Source organism: Myxocyprinus asiaticus, chromosome 47 (assembly GCF_019703515.2).
Source record: "Myxocyprinus asiaticus isolate MX2 ecotype Aquarium Trade chromosome 47, UBuf_Myxa_2, whole genome shotgun sequence".
NCBI classification, from domain to species: domain Eukaryota; kingdom Metazoa; phylum Chordata; class Actinopteri; order Cypriniformes; family Catostomidae; genus Myxocyprinus; species Myxocyprinus asiaticus.
In genome coordinates, this window is record NC_059390.1 from 8,345,137 (window position 1) to 8,367,575 (window position 22,439).

General features: G+C 40.5%; 1 protein-coding gene across 2 annotated transcripts in view; it reads right to left on the minus strand.

The window, feature by feature from the left end:
* LOC127436696 (metallophosphoesterase domain-containing protein 1) overlaps nt 1-22,439 on the minus strand; it is a 69,191-nt gene that overhangs the window by 11,292 nt on the left and 35,460 nt on the right. For both annotated transcript variants that reach the window (XM_051691000.1, XM_051691001.1), the window contains exon 5: nt 509-624. In XM_051691000.1, the coding sequence (XP_051546960.1) occupies nt 509-624 (116 nt within the window). The remainder of the gene's footprint in view (nt 1-508; nt 625-22,439) is intronic.

Sequence of the window (22,439 nt, forward strand, 5' to 3'; positions counted from 1 at the left end):
CCCAAGAGTGACCCCTAGTGTCACTACATCGACACCAACGTCTCGTTGGTTCCATCAGGGAACGGAGGTTACACCAGTAACCATGACGATAAATGCACACATCGTTAATCTTAGTAGGTGTCATCTGGGGCTAATTTGCAACACTCTGATAAACACCCACAGCCGCACAAATGAACAGAGAGACATGTCCTTACCATGAGAATTACACTTTGTCACAATCTCAAAGCCCAAACGCTTAGTGTTTTCAACCGCAGCTGTCTTTATGCAGAAACTTACAGTATGCTCTCTTTACATAGGAGTGTATGTGAGAGGTTTTTATTATGTGCGTAGGGATTTGCTGCACTGCGAACAGAGTTTCACTGTTGCATGCTTTAGTAGCCTGCTGTAGCAACTCCATCTGCCAAATCCTCAGAGATAAAGTGTGTGTGTGAGGATCAAAACAGAACAATAGGGAAGAACCATTACAGGGCATGCTTGTGTGTGTATCTGTATGCAATTTAGGTCTTACCCAGAGGAGGACAGTGTGTGAGAAGGATATCCGTGGAGTCTGGGATCTGGTTCCACTTGTCCAGCAGAGCTTGTCCTCGTGGGAGATTAAAACCCCAGCCGTAGTACCATGGCTGCCTGCAAATGTACACACACACAAAGGGAGAAATCACTGTTAAGGCCTATTGATGTGTACCATGAACATCTTCCATAGTGCTGCACTTATCTTCTACTTTGATTACTTCACCCAGACTACCACTGATGAAGGTAAGATGACATGTCCATTAGGATCTGTATATGGTGAGAGTGTGTGACAGAGAGACCATACTGTATTATCTTACTGTATTAGGATACAATTACAGGAAAAATAAGCCTTTTCACAAATAGAAATTGCTTTTATCTGACCACGACATCTTTGGAAGAAAGAAGAGAGCAAAAAAGTTTAAATGGGAGCGAACAAAAAAAGAAAAAAGGAAATAAACATTTGAACCATGTCCTTGCGGTTAGGCACACATGTTCCAGACACATTAAGCTGTGGTGCTCATATGGGAAACGCAGGTTCGAGTTTGGCTTAAGTTGGGTCTCGATCTTTTCCCTTCCTCTTCCTCTTATCATTTCTGTACATCACTGTCCAAAACAAAAAAACAAAAAAAAGCTTGGCTAATGAATATTAATTAGGTGATATAATGTTTGCCCAGTTGTCCTAACCGATCTGCTGAAAGGCAGGTAAGTAGGATTACCGCTTGTGCATTTGTTCAGTCCACTGCCGATGCAACTGGTTAGCAGAAGCTTCAGCTTGGTCTACAAGTTCTTTTTTTTTATGCCACCAACAACACTTTTTTCTACATAACCAAAAACAAACTCCTAAAATATGGCCCTGTTTACAACTGGTATTAAGATGTGTTTCGGATGATCCGATCACAAGTGGTCAGGTGAAACACATCATCATTTACAACTGGAATTAACATGAGTCTCAAATGCATATCCTGTGACCACTGTGTATGGGTTTTGAGGGGAAGGTCTCTGATTTCATAATGGTCGCTTTGGTTTTATCAATCAAAATGCCAGTGTATTACTGCATGTTAATAGGTATATGTATGCGCTTTTTTATATTTTCTAATCAGATGGTTATTTCCTTTTAAAGCCGAACATAACTGGCACAGCATAAAACTCTTGTTGGATTAGCAATTAAACCTTAAATGTGATGCTTTTTTTTTTTTTTTTTTACTATCCATGTACGTGGTTTTAGGGGTCCAATCACAAAAGATTTTGGACCCCGTTTAAATCTGTATTTAGCATTGACCATTTGTGATTGTATCACTGGAAATGCATCTTAATACCAGGTGTAAATGGGGTCTACGATTATTTCTCAACAAAATGTGCAGGGGAAAAACTTTTACATTTCTAAAAAGTGGGAGGTATATTGATCCCAGTAAAGATATGGCTAGGAAGGGACTGAGAAAAGAGTGGAGGTGGGGAAGAAGCAGAGAGACATGAAGAGATAGAAAGACACAGGTAGAAAGAGAGAGACTGTATGTTGATAGTTTTGCCTATGGCCCACCACTTTGATTGCAGATGCACCAGGCTTGAGTGACGGTATAGAAATTAACATGTCACTTACAATCTGTCCCCAGATCCATCTTCCTCTGCCGTGGCGGATTTGCACATTTATGTGTGTGAGTATTTTGAAAGAATTTAAGTGTGTGTGTGTGTGTGTGTGTGTGTGTGTGTTAGTGTGTGTCAGTTTATACACAAAGGTTTCCATGCCTCTGCCAGGATTTTATAATTCATGGAGTTCAGTCACTTGAAACATTTACTTTTATAGGCTGGCTGAAGCATCGGCGTCCTGTTGCAAACACACACATGGATGCTTTTGAGGAGCTATCCACAATGGCCCTGAGTTTCATCATCTCAAGAAGGTCAAGAGGAAACAAGGGGCTCGTGGGAAAAGGAATCCTATTTTCATTTGATTTAATCTGATTAATATTCGAATCACTTCTACCATCAGAGTCTAAACATTTATGATCAAACATCTGAAGGCCCGTGGACACCATTTGATTAATTCATATCTCTAATCTTAAAACATTTAAAATGGCCTTTGCATATACAGTCATGGGAAAAAGAAAGTACACCCTCCTTGAATTCTATGGTTTTACGTATCAGGACATAATAAAAATCATCTGGTCCTTAGCAGGTCTTAAAATTAGGTAAATACAACCTCAGATGAACAACAACACATGACATATTACACCGTGTTATGATTTATTTAACAAAAATAAAGCCAAAATGGAGAATCCATGTGTGGAAAAACTAAGAACACCCTTACTGCTTCCATAGGAATTAAGAGGCTAAGTAGTAGCCAGGTGCTGCTAATCAAATGCCCTTGATTAATTGATCATCAGCAAGAGTGACCACCTCTATAAAAGCTGGAATTTTAGCAGTTTGCTGGTCTGGAGCATTCAGGTGTGTGTTAACACAATGCCAAGGAGGAAAGACATCAGCAATGATCTTAGAGAAGCAATTGTTGCTGCCCATCAATCTGGGAAGGGTTATAAGGCCATTTACAAACAATTTAAAGTCCATCATTCTACAGTGAGAAAGATTATTCACAAGTGGAAAACATTCAAGACAGTTGCCAATCTTCCCAGGAGTGGACGTCCCAGCAAATTCACCACAAGGTCAGACCGTTCAATGCTCAGAGAAATTGCAAAAAACCCAAAAGTTACATCTCAGACTATACAGGCCTCATTTAGCATGTTAAATGTTAAAGTTCATGACAGTACAATTAGAAAAAGACTGAACAAGTATGGTTTGTTTGGAAGGTTTGCCAGAAGAAAGCCTCTTCTCTCCAAAAGAACATGGCAGCACGGCTTAGGTTTGCAAAGTTGCATCTGAACAAACCACAAGACTTCTGGAACAATGTCCTTTGGACAGACGAGACCAAAGTGGAGATGTTTGGCCATAATGCACAGTGCCACGTTTGGTGAAAACCAAACACAGCATATCAGCACAAACACCTCATACCAACTGTCAAGCACGGTGGTGGAGGGGTGATGATTTGGGCTGGTTTTGCAGCCACAGGACCTGGGCACCTTGCAGACATTGAGTCGACCATGAACTCCTCTGTATACCAAAGTATTCTAGAGTCAAATGTGAGGCCATCTGTCTGACAGCTAAAGCTTGGCCGAAATTGGGTCATGTAATAGGACAATGATCCCAAGCACACCAGCAAATCTACAACAGAATGGCTGAAAAAGAAAAGAATCAAGGTGTTGCAATGGCCAAGTCAGAGTCCAGACCTCAGCCCAATTGAAATGCTGTGGTGGGACCTTAAGAGAACTGTGCAAAAACAAATGCCCGCAAACCTCAATGAACTGAAGCAACGCTGTAAAGAAGAGTGGGCCAAAATTACTCCACAACGATGTGAGAGACTGATAAAGTCATACAGAAAACTATTACTTCACACTAGTTTTTCACACATGGTTTTCCATTTTGGCTTTATTTTTGTTGAATAAATCAAGACATGGTGTAATATGTCATGTGTTGTTGTTCATCTGAGGTTGTATTTACCTAATTTTAAGACCTGCTAAGGACCAGATGATTTTTATTATGTCCTGATATGTAAAACCATAGAATTCAAGGAGGGTATACTTTCTTTTTCCCATGACTGTAGATTGTGCTATTTAAATATTTATTTCTATCTTTACATGGATGTCTCAGTTATACTGGATTGTGAACATACTCTTTATTGGTGTTCCAAACAACCTTTTCCACACTGAGCAGAGAGAGACTAATAAACAGAGCGATTACAAAATATGGCATGTGTGAACACCAAAAGAAGAAATCCCAAATTAGGGAGATGCTGTGAAACTGCTTTACATTTTTTTAAAACGACTGTGATTCAAATATCAGTTTAATAAATGTGATTTTTGAACGGATAAAAAATTTGAGTTAGGTGTAATTGGGGGCAGCCAGGACACCATGCAAGGGAGTGTGGGCTAGGATTCTAAAAAAACATCAAGTCTACATCTAGAGATGCAAGGGTGCAACTTATACAGTATAAGATTTTACATAGATTCTATTGGACCCCCTCTAGATTGTATAGGCTTCGTCTTAAAGACACACCCACCTGCTAGCGATGCCAGTCAGAAGATGGGGACACAACCAAAGTTTTTGGTGGTGTGTTAAGATCCAAGAATTTTGGTTGAAGGTTCAGAGTTTTATGTGTGACATAATGGACACTCAAATTTAATTTTGCCCAAGGCCCTGTATTTTAGGGGATGGGGCGGTCATTAATATAGGGTATAGATATATAAAAAGTTGTGTCCTAGCCGGAGTTATGATCGGCAGACGGATCATTCCTAGGGGATGGAAGTTGGCTGGAGCACCCTCATTTCAGGAGTGGTGCACAGAGATTGGGCGGGGTGGCGGCATTCGAGGAGGTGACATGCAGAAGGCTGGGAAAATTGGATTTGTTTAATAGAAAGTGGGGTAGATATTACAGCTTCTGAATTGTCCAACCTTTTCATCCCATATTTTTAATAAAGTCTGGCTTGTCATTAAAAAAAAAAAAAAGAGTTACGTGTAATTCCTTAAAGTGCGTCACAGAGCGAACAGTTTTTTGTTCTAAGTCACCTGTGTATTTATAATTTCTTTTTTTCTTTTTTGTCCAGGTGAGTAAAAATCTAACTGCATATTGGTGCAGTTTTGTCATAAATGTTTAAACAAATTGCTTGGAGAAAAATGCTTTGGGCCGACTGCACTTCAGTATTTCATCCCATTGGTTAACTTCAAGGTTCTTAGAGGAAGAGGAGACGAGAAAAATGCGTTATGAGAAATTTAGCTTTTTAAAAGAGTACATTAATGATTTAGAGATATTTGAAATCTAAATCAACTCTTGCTGCTGGTGATGTGGTGCACTTTTATATTTTTTGAAAGATAAAGTGTGTCTGTGAGAATGAGAGAGAGAAATAGTGGAAGAGCAGAGAGCAGAAAGATGAAAAGAAAAGTCACCTGCAGTTCAGCAGATGTTGTGGTAACGCTGCTAGAAACATGTTAGAATGAATGCTGTTTACATTATGATGTGCAACAGGTGATACACATGGATACCTGCACTAACTACATGACTCTCTAGAATACTTGTTTCTGATTTGGCATTGAGCAGTCAAATATTATTGTATAATGACTGCTACTTAACTATACATTTGACTGCTGTCCAAGGCAATATACCGGTGCTACTTTCATGTCTCTCATACTACTAAATGTCGCCTTCTTGCGACTCAAATCAGTTAGCTGAGTCTAGTGAAAAATGGTCTTTGAGTGTTTATTTTAATATATATGGTGAGGACAAAACGAATGGCTCAAGCTCAGAAGTCCCGAGTTACAGCAGGAAAAACTAAAATATTTCTCAAAAGAACAAGGAACCACAAGAGACACAAAAAGATGGATGAAACAGAACTTAAAATAAAGGATGACATGTTACATTGTAGCTAAATATGTTAACTAACTAGTCCATAGAAAAAGTAAACTGGATTGCAAATTTAAAATATAAAATTTGTACTGCAATATTGTTCATTTTTCTTAAGAAAATCAAACCCAAAAGTAAGATAAAACTATTTCAACTAAAATCAATCCATTTGTTTATATATTTGGTAAGTAGCCTTGTAACAAGTGGGATAACGAACAGTCAGCCAGTAATTATCACAAAATAAACCCTTATCACCCTGTCAGGGTTTATTTTGTGATAATGGCCAGCTGTCTGTAAATGATCTTTTCCATTAAAAAGTTTGCACAGTAAATGAACATACTTTCCAGAAGGCCAACAATTCACTAAAAATGTTTTTTTTATTGGTCTTATGATGTATTCTAATTTTTTGGGTTTTTGTTAAATGTGAGCCAAAATCATCACAATTAAAAGAACCAAAGACTTAAACTACTTCAGTCTGTGTGCATTGAATTTATTTAATACATGAGTTTCACAATTTGAGTTGAATTACTGAAATAAATGAACTTTTCCACGACATTCTAATTTATTGAGATGCACCTGTATGTGCAAAGTAAGGGAGCTTTGTTCAACTTTTTAACCTGTGGCTGATGTAATTAAAGATGCTAGTGGTATCTTGATCCTAATTACAGAGGAGATGTAAGCATTATTGTGTGTTATTATATGTGTGTTTAAGATATGTGCATGGAACAGAAGCAAGTATGCAAGAGAGAATATTAAGTAATGTGATGTTTTTGACACTGACCCAATTGAGTGTATGGAGCAGGAGAGGTTGGGAATCTGTAGGGAAATGCTGTTGTATCTCTAAAGAATTGGGCAATATCAGGCAGCCTCTTTACTGATTGTGTGTAACCTCATTAAGAGAGCCTGTTTCAATTAATAGTTTGAAGGTCACAGCAGTCCACTGAGATATCTCAATATAAGAATCGCTAATAAATGAACTTAAAACAACATAAAACATAAATGAACAGACACACATGCAGCGCGGCCACGTGTGTCTCTCTCGAACTGGCGCCTCCGGCTCATCTTTGTCCCCCCTCCCGGCTGATTAGCCCGATTCAGGACCAGCCATGTGTCCTCACAGCCCGGCCCCACCCTCCTCCTTGTCACACTTCTCCATCGCCCGACTCAGACCGGGGAAACCCCCGGCATGACGCACTCCCCTCCCCTCCCTTCCTGGAGGGGTGGCGTTGCCCTTCCGACCATGCCTGCTGGCAGGTCTTCCCCACCTTTCTGGAGCCCTGGGAGAGATGAGGGGAGGGAAAGGGGAGAGGGAAATTGCAAGGCGGAGCGACAGAGAGAGAGATAGATAGAGAGAGAGAGAGAGAGAGAGAGAGAGATGGCAGGTCCTGTAGCACTTGCCATAGATGTGGCTGTCTTGTTGGGCACTTCTCATGCATCTTACAGAGTCTTATGTCACTGCTCTCGTCACTAGACTTCCTAGTTTTTGGTTTGTAGCCTGCTTAGCATTACTTATTCTCATACGTTCATCGTTTTATCCTTTATCATATTACCGCATGTTTCGGGTTTTTCCGCTTTTCTACTGTTTCATCTGTGTGTATTTTTTCCTGTTGCTGCTGGCGCCTAGCGAGTCTGTGTTTGTAGCCTGCTAGCTTTTTAGCATCGCTTATCTATCTGTTTTCAGCAATTAATCCTTAACATCTGCCATTATTTCCACGTGCATCCATTTTCTATTTTTATCGCGATTAAACTGTGCACATTTTACAGCGCGCACCCATTTTTCTCCTCTGTGTTACATGGATTATTGCATCAATCTCAAAGCACCACTTATCAAGAACAACCATAACAACAAACATTGCATGAGGGATTCACATCGATCTCAAACCCTCACCGCTTAGGAACAACCAACAACAACAACAACAAACAATTGCGGTAAGTCATGGCATCCGCTCATGTTATTTCTTCCTGCATTGCATGTCACATGTTTGCTATAGCTTCTCCCATCAGCAGTGAGGGATTTACATGTGATAAAATGTGATTACATGTGATTTTCTAAAATTGTTATTCATGCTGGCACTAATGATGTCCGGCTTCGCCAGTCGGAGATCACTAGAGATAATGTTAAAGAGGTGTGTGAACTTGCAAAAATGATGTCAGACACTGTAATATGCTCTGGCCCCCTCCCTGCTCATTGTGGTGATGAGGTTTATAGTAGATTAGTGTCACTGAATGGCTGGATGTCTGAGTGGTGTCCGGAGAATAGCATAGGATTTTTAGACAATTGGAAGAGTTTTTGGGGTAGACCTGACCTGCTAAAGAGAGGGTCATCTCTAGTCATTTGGCTCATAGTCTTAATAACGATAGTATTTGACTAACTGGGGCCCAGGTCAGGAAGCAGACAAACTGGTTAATCCGAACGTCTGCTAGCTGCCTTGATACGTCACACAGGTCACATAAACTACAACACATAGAGATTGTGTCTGTTCCCCAAACTACCAAACACAAAACTCTCACTAAATGATTTAGAAACAATTTGATTAAGGTCAAACTTGAAAAAAAAAAAAAAAAAAACATCAACAATCAGACAAACATCATATGAAGGTAGGGCTACCAAACATTAGATCTCTTTCTACCAAAGCACTAATTGTAAATTAAATTATTACAGTTCATAGTTTGGATTCACTCTGTTTGACAAAAACCTGGCTTAAACTGGATGAATATATTAGTTTAAATGAATCTACTCCCCCAGGTTACTGTTATAAACATGAGCCTCGTCTGAAGGGTCGAGGAGGAGGTGTTGCTACAATTTACAGTGTTAAGTTAAGATTTTGGCGTTACTCAGAGGACAGGATATAAGTTTAAGTCTTTTGAACTAATAATGCTTAATGTGACACTGTCAGATATAAATAAAAAACTCTGTTGTCTTTTGCCCTTGCTACAGTATATAGATCACCTGGGCCTTATTCTGATTTCCTTGGTGAATTTGCACATTTTTTATCAGATCTTGTAGTTACTGTAGATAGAGCTTTAATTGTTGGTGACTTCAATATTCACATGTAAATGACACATTGGGATTAACATTTATCAATATTGTCAACTCTCTTGTAGTCAGACAAAATGTGACAAGACCAACTCATCACCATAATCATATGTTAGATTTAATTCTGTCATATGGAGTTGATGTTGATACTATTGAAATTCTTCCACAGAGCGATGACATCTCAGATCATTACTACTCAGGTCAGCATATTTTAGCAAACTCATAGAAACGAACCACAAAAATCCTAGGTGTTTATTCAGTACTGTGGCTAAATTGGTTAGGAATAAAGCCTCAACTGAACCAGATATTCCGTCGCAGCACAATAGTAATGACTTCATGAATTTCTTTACTGATAAAATTGAAATAATACGAAATATGGAATTATGAAATGGAATTATGCAATCATCTGTCACAGTACCTATGAAAAAAGTGTCTTGTAATTTTCCTCACAAGCAACTTCAATCCTTCGCTGTCATAGGTCATGAAGAGCTAACAAAACTTATCGAAACATCAGAAGCCACAACATGTATGTTAGATCCAATACCAACTAAGCTCTTAAAAGAGGTATTCCCTGTAATCTCAGAACCTCTTCTTCTTTTTTTTTTTTTTTGTTATTAACAATTTTTATTGATTCCATGCAGCAAATCAAATAGACACAACAGAAAATGCGGAATCAAACCACATGAAATCACAACATTTCCCCCGAACATTAACCCCCCACCCCCCACCCAATACAAACAAGCACCTCAGTGGTCAAAAGCCAACTGACAAAGACCCACATATAGACAGTAAAACAGCAGAAAATATTTAGAAACATAAAAAAGAACATAAAAAGCATACTTTCAAAAACAAAAAGGTTGCAACACACACATCCAAAACCACTAGTCTCTCTCCGCTGCCCCTCCACCAGAGCCTTCCAAAAAGGCTAAATAGCTGCCCCATTTCCTGATGTACAAATCCAGGTTGCCTAGCCATCTACATGCCATCTCCTCAAATGCCGCTACCCTGCACATCTGCGTGTACCACTCCTGAAATGAAGGCGCTCCAGCCGACTTCCATCCCCTAAGGATGACCTGTATGTCGATCTTAACACTGCCTAGGTCCCAATTTTTTATGTACTTATCCCCTATATTAATGACTGCCCCATCGCCATTGGCTGCGTTAGTTAGGTCTGTCAGAACCAGAAACCAAAAACATTGATCATGATCTATAACTCTGCAATAAATTGAATTGCATCTATGCTAATATTATTCTATTTGTATCCCTGTCATAACCTTGGGACTCCTATCCTGAGGTCACCAGAACTGGCTGGATCCAGCTCCATTCCTGCTTCGTGTTGGACTCCAATGCTACGTGTCTCTGAGTGATGATGACTAAATGCAGCCGGTGCCAGTCAAACATCACTTCAGTTTTTACGATGGACTTCAGAGGATGAACTGATGCCAACTCCAACCATAAGAAATGGGATACATTATATGCCATTGCCTGAACCTTGGACTTAGGATAGACCTCACCGAAATTACCGGCTGGTTGAACTGCGATGCACCTCACTGATCTCTGCCTGCATCACTTCGGTCTAATGATGGACTACACTCTTATAATGGAATACACAGACTATCAATTAATTGCCAACAAAACCCTTCATCACTATAACTACACATAATTAAGTAATATTGGCATTATATTCATGATGTTAGTCAGAAGGGAAACTGGCCCCACAGTGAGCCTGGTTTCTCCCAAGGTTATTTTTCTCCATTAACCAACATCTTATGGAGTTTTGTGTTCCTTGCCACAGTCGCCTTCGGCTTGCTCACTTGGTTTCTAAATACAATTACTATTTAATTACTTATTTTTAAACACAATTCACAATCGTATTTTATCAAATTACACAATGATGACTCTAAGACATTATAGATATAACAGTTTCATTTTCTGATAATGCATGATTTTCTGTAAAGCTTCTTTGAAACAATGTGTGTTATGAAAGGTGCTTTACAAATAAAAATGACTTGACTTGAGAGAGAAAAACTTGCTCGCCAGTTCCCGGACACGCTGCTGCTCGGTCCTCAACCACTCCTCCGCCTTCTGGCGGACGACAGTTTGCTCCTCCCCCAGCGGACGGCAGCGAGTCCTCCGACCCGTGGTGGATGGAACCGCTCCTCCCCTTCTTCGGTGGATGGCAGTGACCCCTCAGTCCCCAGGCAGACGGCCGCGGCTTCTCCTTTGGGGGATGGCAGCGGTGAGGACTCCGCAACAGCACATCCCTCCTCCCTCCCGGGTTTCGGCACCACTGTAACAGTATAAGGACGGGCAAGGAGGAGGCGGGAACTTGCTGAACAGTCAACATAAAGGTTTAATCATATAAATTAACTTAAAACAACATAAAACATAAACGAACAGACACTCATGCAGCGCGGCCATGTGCATCTCTCTATCTCTCGAACTGGCACCTCCGGCTCATCTTTATGCCCCTCCCGGCTGATTAGCCCGATTCAGGGCCAGCGGTGTGTCCTCACGGGCCGGCCCTGCCTTCCTCCTCGTCACAGAAGGATATAAGGAAGGAAGGAAGGAAGGACAGATGGACGGGCGGATGGATGATGAAAGGAAGGACAGAAGGAAGGAAAAACAAGGAAGGAAGGACAGTACAAGGAAGGAAGAAAGGAATGCAGAGAGGACAGATGGATGGATGGATGGAAGGAAGGACAGAAGAAATTAAAGGAAGGAAGGCTGGATGGACCGATCGATGTAAGGAAGAAAAAGAAAGATTGGAGCAAAGAAAGAAAAAAGCCTAATTGTGTGGATTGTTTAGTTAGAGTTGTATATTGTGTACATTGGACATTGTATTTATGCATTTAGGTCAGTGTTTTATATTTAGCTCAGTTTGCAATGTTGTGTAGTTGTATATTCAAACAGTGTATCGTATTGTGTAGTTGTACATTTAGGTCAGTGTATTGTGTTGTGTAGTGGAATATTTAGGGCAGTGTTGTATTTTTAGCACAGTGTGCTGTGTAGTTGTATATTTAGGGCGGTGTTGTATATTTAACACAGTTTGCTGTTGTGTAGTTCTATATTTAGCGCAGTGTGCTGTATTGTATTGTGCTGAATTGCAGGGCCGGCTGGACTTTGATGTTTAATCTGAGTGAAGCAAGCGGTCCATTCACAGGGGCCTCCAGCTTGAGCAACACAGCAGGAGAGCCCAGCTCCAACACACACTACAGCTACTGAATGAGCGAAAGACTAAGAAAGAAACCCTGGAAGGCAGAGTATATCAGTCTCTGACAATCGAGGGATTAGACCATAGCTAATATGAGTGCATGTGTATGTGTCTGTCAGAGATAGCTGTACATGCATTGCACAACTTTCTCTCTCGACACTTACTCATTCTCTCCAGGTTAAAATGTCGTAAATATGGGACATTTGGTCCCCAGCATGCCTTATGCAACACTCAGCAGGTTCGAGACAATCCCATGACACATACACACACACATGCATTTACAAACACACACACTTGCATTCACAGATACACAGACAAAACAGTGTCTGTTTTGATTCATACACCATATCATACAGATTCTGGATGAAGTGCTTTTCGAAATCATAACATTTGATTGGCACAAAATGCAGAGAAAACACACAAATCAATTAATAATTTCTTAAACAATGAAATCATGGCAGATCAAAATAACGAGGAAATGTAATTTCAATTTAATATGAAATATCTGTGTGGTTTTGGCTTATTTGGACAGAAAATGATGGAAAGAAGAGTGGGGAAATGGGAACGGGAAATGATGTGAGCCAGATTCAAATTTATATCGCTTAACACAGCTCTATGTCTGCGCATGTGTGTTAACTGCTAGATCACGGTCCCAGCAACAATTAAGCATTAATGATAATCTTAAGTATAAACTGAGGGGTGGATTATGAGTTTGGACTCTGTGTGTCTGGTCCACCGCATCTGAACTGGATGGTCCGAACCAGCAGTGACAAACCATCTGTGCAATGAGACATCTGCCCACACAGCCTGACACCTCTATCAAACATACACACAGACACAGACACAGACACAGACACAGACACACACACACACACACACACACACACACACTCGCACTGGCCTTGGCACACAACAGACTTCAGAACAGCTGTGTGGACTCACACTCATCAACAGGAACATTCACAGCACTGATTAACATGACGAGCCAAGAGCAGGGACACACAAACTCACATGCACAGAACTGTTTAATAGGGTGAATTCTTCATAGATGCAGTGGTTAAAGGAAATAGTTCACCCAAAAATTCAAATTCTGTCATCATTTACTCACCCTCATGTTGTTCCAAACCTATATGACTTTCTTTCTACCATGGAACACAAAAGGAGATGTTAGGTAGAATGAAAGCCTTAGTCACCCTTCACTTTCATTACATCTTTTTTTTTTCTATGCAATGAAAGTGAATGTTGATGGACACCTACTTTCTGCCTATAATCTCCCTTTGTGTTCTAAGGAATAAAGGAAGTAATATGGGTTTGGAACAGCATGAGGTAAATCGAATTTGAATTTGAATTTTTGGGAGAACTATCCATTTAAAATCCAACTTTCTGTAGTTCAACTTCTGTTATGGTCCCTCTGTGCATTCCTACAGGCAGTTTTAACCTTGTACGAGCCCGCGTCCTCTTGCGCGGACATTATGTTTCATCTTCTCTATACAATATGCTTAATTTTATTTTATTTAAACCAACTGATTTCAGTTCAGAACACTCTGGGGTGTCAGTAAAGGGTTAAACTTTTGACGCACTGAGTCATGTGACAAAACAATATGGCGCCGATCACAGCGGAGTTTGTCTTTGGGAGAAACGCCAACAAAACTACATCTGGTAAAAACAAAGTTTTTTAATTACAAACTGTTTGAGTCAAAAGACTAGAGTCTCCAGTTTCATCCAATTTGCCATTTTGAAAATCTGAGTGATTTATCGCGAAACGGCACGCTGTTAAACACAATGACTACTTACGAGGACTATAGGCTTTTTTTCCCTTAGAAATCCATTCACTGTGCATTATCACATTGAGAATCCATGGGTTCATCCAAAGGCTGAAATATTTAGATTTCAGAGGCATTATATGGAGTTGGGATGAAAATAAGGTGCATTTCAAACTGTTCTGAGACCAGTGCAGAGAGACATCACACTGGAGGTTGAGTCATTCACTAAAGAGGAAGCAAGGGAGCATCCTATAGCTTTCCTATACAGCTAAGTGCATTTACTCCTAACATCTGACCATAAGTTCATTTTCAGGCTGCAGATGATGTTTGCACCACTCAACATGTTTGGCAGACATGGGACAATGGTTATTAGTACATACTGTAGATTCAGAATTTATAAAGCTACATTTTATTTTAGCATGGCAGCAGTCACGCTCGGGTTTCAGGAGGTTAAGGAAGCATCTTTTATTCTGTCAGTAAAAATGCCATGGTTTTGTCAATAAAGACCTCTGCCTCTGCAAACAGCTACATTTGGAATTCCTTTTGAAAATCAAGCTTAATAAATGCTTACTAAAAAAAAAAACCTTCAATGGACAACATCTGAGTAGAAGATCTCTTCTTGCTCTGTGTGTGTGTGTGTGTGTGTGTGTGTGTGTGTGTGTAGAATAGAACATACTCAAGAACTGAAAAAATTACCTCATTTTCTTTAACTTCTCATTTAAAAAGGACCAAGTAAGAGATCTCAAGTTACCCCAAATAATCCCTGTTGCACTTAAAAAAAAATAAAAAATGAATAAGAGGAGTAAAGGGAAGATAGACACACAAAAACAAGGAGAAGAAGAGATGGCAAGAATTAATCAAGTGGAAAAAAGCAGAAAAGAAATACAAATTTAATTTTTAACACACTGTATTCATCTAGTTTGCACAATCCCAATTTATTTTTCTCATCTGCCAAAACAAACAAAGGGTCTTGGTCTTGCTTGCTGAAGTTGTATATTCAAAAAGATATAGTTCACTTAAATAGCTTCAATGTTGTTGGCTACTTTTTGTTAGTGGCTTTAAGTGTAGCTAACAACTTTTTCAATAGCAACTTTGACTGTACGCTAAAATGTAATGGTTAAATGATGAGTAGCTTGTAGCTTCACTGTAATACTCAATTCCCATTCACAAACCACCACACTAAAACATCACATTAAACTGAACTACCATAATATTTGATGAATAGATAGTCTTTATTTAAATGTATGTGTGTTAGTTTATTCCTTGCCTGCTAAGCTACCATTGTAATTGTATTTAACATTTTGTCCCATTCGTTTATACACACTGAGAGACAAGATTAAATAATTTGCTGCAGTAACTGCATGCCATAGATGTGGCACATAGAAATTAGGTTGAAAATATCCCCTAATAAATATATTTATCATTAAAACTTTTGAAAAGCACAGCAAAATTTTTCACTAAAACCTTTTCTGATAAAGAGAACCATACAGCATCCTTAGAGCGACAAAACCCTCCCACCATGAAATATGTGTTAACGAATAATAATAATAAATAAAAAAAAAACTATTTGTGCAATATGCCTTTAAACTACAAAGAACAAGCTGTCTGGATATACCTTACTGAATGATTACTTTTGTTTCTTCCATCGGGACCCTTGCCTTTGTCGCTTGTCTTTCTTTCAGGACAATTTTAGGAGCGTTGAGAGATATGTGGGACTTAAACAGACACCGTACAAGTTGCGCTAATGAGCTCCCTCTGGAAGCCCTCAAACACATTGTCATATACGTTATAATTGTGTTGCCAATACATTAGATTGTGTGTAAGTGGTTTGTATATGGTGTTGGAGGATGGGGGTTTGAAAGGAAAGTCTGCCTGGAAGAGAGGGATCAAGAGAGAGTTAAAAAAGGAGAAAAAAAATATTAATGATTTCAGTGAAGAGAATATACTGTATGGAGAGGTAGACTAGTGTTTGTGTCTGTGTGTGATGAGCTTTTGCCAGGCCCCTCTAGTCTGAACTGTGAGGAGCAGGTGCAGGACAGCAGCACCAGTGTATGTGTGTGTGTGTGTGTGTGTGTGTGTGTGTGTGTGTGTAAATGAGTGTGAATGTGTGTCAATGACCGTGTGTGTGTGTGTGTGTGTGTGTGTGTGTGTGTGTGTGTGTGTGTGTGTGTGTGTGTGTGTGTGTGCATGCGATGGAGACCATCATATGGAGAGGCTTGGAGCAACGCAAAGCTATTGCCTTCTGGGTAATGAGGGGAAGAAGGGTGAGAAGACCCTAGAGCGGTAACACACACACACACACACACACACACACACACACACACAGGAAACAAGGTGAACCAGTCAGGTCATACAAACTCACTCCTGCTGCGTTAATATGCTTTGTGTTGACTCTGCAGGACATCTCTGGGCTCAGCTGAGAGATCCAGTTTACACACAGATACAGTTTTAACTCGTTTTTCTGCCTCAACTTGACCATATTACTGAAACATTTATAGCTCCAAACTAGGGATGGGAATCGTAAGGTATTTAACGATTCCTCTTAACAATCCGGTTCCTTAACGGTTTCAGTAACGATTCCAGTAATTCTTTTAGTACCTTTTTTTTTTAAAAGAATTACTGGGAAATGAGAAATAATAGTCTTTTTGTATTTACTACCCTCTGCTATCTGTTACCAAATAATGAGATCATTTCAGATTTCTACAGAGCAGATATAACAAATCAGAAATACATTTAATGAAATTCTTGTAAAAGTTGTGTTTACATACTTTTAGAGACATAATTACAATCAAATATTAGATCCTAACTTTATTTTAAATAAATCTAAACCAACAAGAAATGTGATGGCATATTTCATTAATTCATTTATTCTATAATAAAATTCCACTTATTACAAAATAATTGTAGCTTAGATCCGCCCTCATTAAAACCTGAGCGAGCAGCAAACAGTCCGCCATATTTACCTCCTCACTAGAGCCGCTTGTGCTAATTCTGACTGCTTCATCAACGATGGTCAACACAAGGCTGGATTTGCTTCAAAGCTAAGGATCAAGGATGGATCGATACCAACTCTCCATGACCCAACTTCAGATTTGCAAGTCGTAAGTTTCGCACTTTATACTTTTTTAATGTTTGCAATTTGGCTTTCTGAATTTGCTTGTTTGCACATTGCAGGACAAACACTTGTTGCGAAAACATTGTGCTTTGTATAACATACTAGTCCCTAACTACCTTACTCCATAACAATGAAGCTGTAGCTCTGTTTCGGTTACGATATAAACTGACTGGCGTCCTCCACAGTCCCGCTTGAGTAGTCATGCAATGAAGATTTTCCATGTAATAAAACCGGTCATTATTTCAAAAACGATTATGAAACGATAGTGGTATTTTCGACAACTATAGCTGTTTTTCATATTTCATAACTCAACCTTTGTTATGCACAATACAGTAAAATGATTGACTTAGTGTGTTCTCCATGTTATTGTTGTCGCTGGAGTATCCATGGCACCAGCAGGAAAGGCACAGCTCACTTCCAGAAAGGGGTGTGGGGAGCAGTAGCTCCTTTGCATTTAAAGCTACAGACACTAAAACAGCCCGTTTGGAACAGGGCTACAAAACAGGGGTATAAAGGCATGGTAGAATAAACGATCTGTGAGGTATTATGAGCTGAAACTCGACAGATACATTCTGGGGACACCTGAGACTTCCAGAGACAGTTTAGACTGTGTTTGTAGCCTAATGTAGCCTTTTCTGCATATTGCAACCCCCTTCAGCATATTGCGGTGCCATTTTGCGGCCCTCTTCAGCCAGTCGCGGCCCATTCGGCATAACGCGGCAGCCTGTTTCATGTTATGGCCGCCTGTTCATGACCGTTCTGCCCCATTTCACGGCCGGCCCACCGGGAAAAGACCTGGTTCACCCTATGGCCAGTCCACCCCTGACTTCAGTCTTGTGAGATTTCAACAGTTCTTATTTAATTTTGAGTTGGACATTCATAACTTGCACATCAGTATAAGATTATTTGTATACTGGACTATACCTGTAAATGGAAGCGCTGTATGTTTTGCGCTGTAGATTCAAAAGAACCGGCTCATTAGAATGATTGTTTCGGGAATTAAACTATACCAGAAGCGCATATGTTTTGCGCTGTAGATCAAAGTCTTTCTAGCAAGTCAGTCCACTGTCGGCTATCTTTGGAACGCTCTCAGGAGGCTATTTCCAGTCATGCCAGTGCTGCTCCTATCTACTTGAATGGAGAAAGACCAAAAGTTGGTCAAGATTACGATCAAAGAACATATTTCATAGAAGCAATAAAATCTGACAATACTGGTATCATAAATTGTGATTCTTTACCTCATATTACACTAAAAAACAAAATTTTCCTGGCTTGTATAACTAATGCGCATGCATGTTTTAGAGTTGATTGACAGGTGATGTCTGTATCTAAAAGGTGATTGGCTCTTTTAACTGTAAGGCGGGACTTCCTTTCTACATCCGTTGACCGTTGGGCGCTCAGAGCTCCTTGGTTGAGCGTTACAATTTCTCCCATTCATTTTAATAGAAGTGGCCCATCTCTGCTAAATAATCTCTGCTGTAGATTCAAAAGAGCCGGCTCGAGATCGGGACTCAAATACACTGGTAAAGCTGTGTGTTTTACGCTCTAGATCAGTAGAGGGCAGCGCTGCTGCAGAAATGCACTGCTGGAAACATAGTATTTCAGAACAATTTTCCAGCAGCGTCGGTGGAAAACTGCATGTAGGAAAACTGTTAATGGAACCGAAAGTCACGAAGATCATACAATTCCGGTATTTTTTAAAGAATGGAACCGGTTCTGAACAAGAACCTGTTCTCGGTTCCCAACCCTACTCCAAACTCTGAATTTCTTGTACATACAAGCTCTATGAGGAGCCATTTAAATATTGTTTAATACAGCGGCAACTGTTATTATTAGTTATTTTAAATTTTTTTTCTTCCTTTTTTTTTCACCATTAGCAAATATTGTTTTCTTGTTTTAGCAAAAAACTCACACGTTTTTAGATTTATGGGTAACACTTAACAATAAGGTTCTATTTGTTAACATTAGTAAATGCATCCCTTAGTTATTATGAACTAACAAAAAAAAAAATTATATTTTTAAACAGCATTTATAAATGTTGGTTAAAATTAATTCATAAAAAGACAGTTGTTCATTGTTAGTTAATATAATTTCAATATACATTAGCTTATATTAACCTTTTAAATATAACATTAACCAAGGTTAATAAGTACTGTAAAAGTATTGTTCATTGTTAACAAATATTAACGAATGCAAACTCATTGTGTTATCGATTTATGCTTAACAGAAGAAAAAATATTTTGCCAATGGGATAAGAAAAATAAACTTACTTCAAGATACGTTCACTGACCACAGAACAGTCTTATACAATTTTGCTTTTCAAGTAAATTAATTGCGTTTTAAGGATGTCAAGATATTTTACTGGAAAACAAGACAAAAAAATTCTAATCATGATTCTTTTTCTTGCAATATGCACACCAGCTCCAACTGAAGACTGTTAAGTAGGGATGGGCATGAGTACTCGGATACTCGGACGTGGCAGCAATGATCGATCATGAAAACGATGATCGATGGTGATCATGCATGATGTGACTTCTCACTTAATTCGAAATTCAGTTACAATTACCTGACAATTAAACACACACGTGTCAAAGAGGGAGATTATTTTTAATTTTGAGATTGATTACGTTGTGATTTTGAGGGGTCCACGCTGCAATGCTATCATTACGATCATCAAAAGAGAGTGTAATTAACCGTGTTTTGAACACCTGTCTCTGCAAAACGTTTGCTAAACACGTTTTATTATAATTTAATGTAAGAACTTTGACTCGTTAATGGATATTATTTAATATAAGTGAATGTTTGTCACTGACTGTAAACCTCTCTGCCCTGGCCGCTAACATGTTTGCGTGAAGTAACACACACCTGCATCTCGACGAAATGGGAGTTGAAGATTTCCGTACGAGTTTCCAAATTAAAAGTCCGACGTAAAGTGTCATTCCGTTGCACTTTCCCCAGTTGAAAGGTGGAAATTCTGACTCTCCAAGTTGAATAGAATGCTTCATGAATCATCACAGCAACAACAATACGGAGCATCGAGGCTTTCCATACGGGAGCGAACACTTGGGGACACACACAAATGTACGCATGCGCGCGACACACACACACACACACACACACACACCAAGTGTGTGGCAGTGGTCTTAATGCGCTGTGAGTGTTTCAAACAGCTTGACAGAGCGCAGCTAAATGGAACAGAATGTATCGTCTTCAAAACTGAACTTCAACTTAACACTCATATTAAAAACACGATGAATATGGCGTCTCCTGTTAAGCCAACTGTGATTTGAAACCAGTTCAGACAGTCACTAAAAAAACTGGTGTGCACTTACTAAGATTACTAAGATCAGACGTTTGTCAGACATGTTATTATATACACAGTTATTGTCATGAACTCAGTTTCCCAGCAAGCAACGCGGCCTCCAAACATGGCCGCCCCGGACTCCAATTCCCACAGCACAATGCAACGCTCTCAATCACTGGACTTCTGATTACACACACCTGCATGCAATTTCAGACCCTTTATAAGAGACATTCAGCCACAGTCACATTGCGAAGTATATGCTCTATTCCTTTTGTCCAAGACGTTACCAAGCCTTCATAGTCTGCATGATCTCTTGTTATAGTTCCTTGCCTGTTTTGACCATGAGTTTGCCTCTAGCCCTGTTACTTCTGTTTGCCAATCGCCTGTACTGATTATTGGATTTTGCCTGCTGTTTGAACTGTACTGTTGCCTGATTCACATTAAACTGCCCTTACTGCACTTGCATCCTACTCTCCTGGTGTACTTCCTGACAGAATATATCTGTATCGCTATTACCGCTATATTGCTATTAACTCACCTGATGACAGAAAAATGGGAGAGAAACTCTTAGACTTCACTCAAGGAAATCGCCGTGTGTCTGATTATGCCATAATCAGTTCATAACAATCGCCGCTGGAAGTGGTTTTAATGACACTGCACTCAAGTCCATATTTCATCGAGGTTTAAACCCAGAGATCTCAACCGAGCTGGCATACATGGATAAACATCTTACCCTCAACTCATTCATTGATCTATCAATCCATCTTGAGCTTCTGCTGTTACATCGTTCTTTGCCTATTGTCAAGAAAACACTGCAACCTCCTAATGAAACCATGGAACCCTTTAAAATTGGATATGCAAGATTAAATAAATTTTGGGAGTGGGGGGCTAACTAGCCATCGCAGACAGCGGTAACGACCACGGAGCGTACCTCGTCGTTTTCAGCACTATCTTCCAAAGTGAATGATTCCCCACTGATGTCGGTGCGTTTGGCCATGAAGGCCATTCCTCACGGGATATCAGTGCCCATGCCTGCCACGCTAAACGAGCCAGCGCCCATGCCTGCCACGGTAAACGAGCCAGAGCTAATGCCTGTAGCCTCTACCGTCCCAGAGCCAACGCCTGTAGCCTCGACCATCCCAGAGCCAACACCTGCCACGATCACGGAGGTCATTCCCCAGTCACTGCCAGTGCTCACGACCACAGAGGTCGTTCCCCAGTCACTGCCAGTGCTCACGACCACAGAGGTCGTTCCCCAGTCACTGCCAGTGCTCACGACCACAGAGGTCGTTCCCCAGTCACTGCCAGTGCTCACGACCACAGAGGTCGTTCCCCAGTCACTGCCAGTGCTCAAGACCACGGAGTTCGTTCCCCAGTCACTGCCAATGCTCACGACCACAGAGGTCGTTCCCCAGTCACTGCCAGTGCTCACGACCACAGAGGTCGTTCCCTTGTCACTGCCAGTGCTCACGACCACAGAGGTCGTTCCCTTGTCACTGCCAGTGCTCACGACCACAGAGGTCGTTCCCCAGTCAATGCCATTACTCATGACCATGGAGGTCATTCCCCAGTCAATGCCAGTACTCATGACCATGGAGGTCATTCCCTCGTCACTGCCAATGCTCAAGACCATGGAGGTCATTCCCTCGTCACTGCCAATGCTCAAGACCACGGAGTTCATTCCCCAGTCACTGCCAATGCTCACGACCACAGAGGTCATTCCCTTGTCACTGCCAATGCTCACGACCACAGAGGTCGTTCCCTTGTCACTGCCAATGCTCACAATCACAGAGGTCATTTCCCAGTCACTGCCAGTGCTCACGACCACAGAGTTCATTCCCCAGTCACTGCCAGTGCTCACAACCACAGAGGTCGTTCCCCAATCACTGCCTTTGATCACGACCACAGAGGTCATTCCCCAGTCACTGCCGGTGTTCCTGACCTCAACGACTCCGCCCTTGGATTCTTCCACGGCTTCGTCCCTCGAGCCTTCCATGGCTCCACCTTCCATGGTTCTAATCCTCGAGCCTCCCATGGGTCCTTGCTCCAAGCC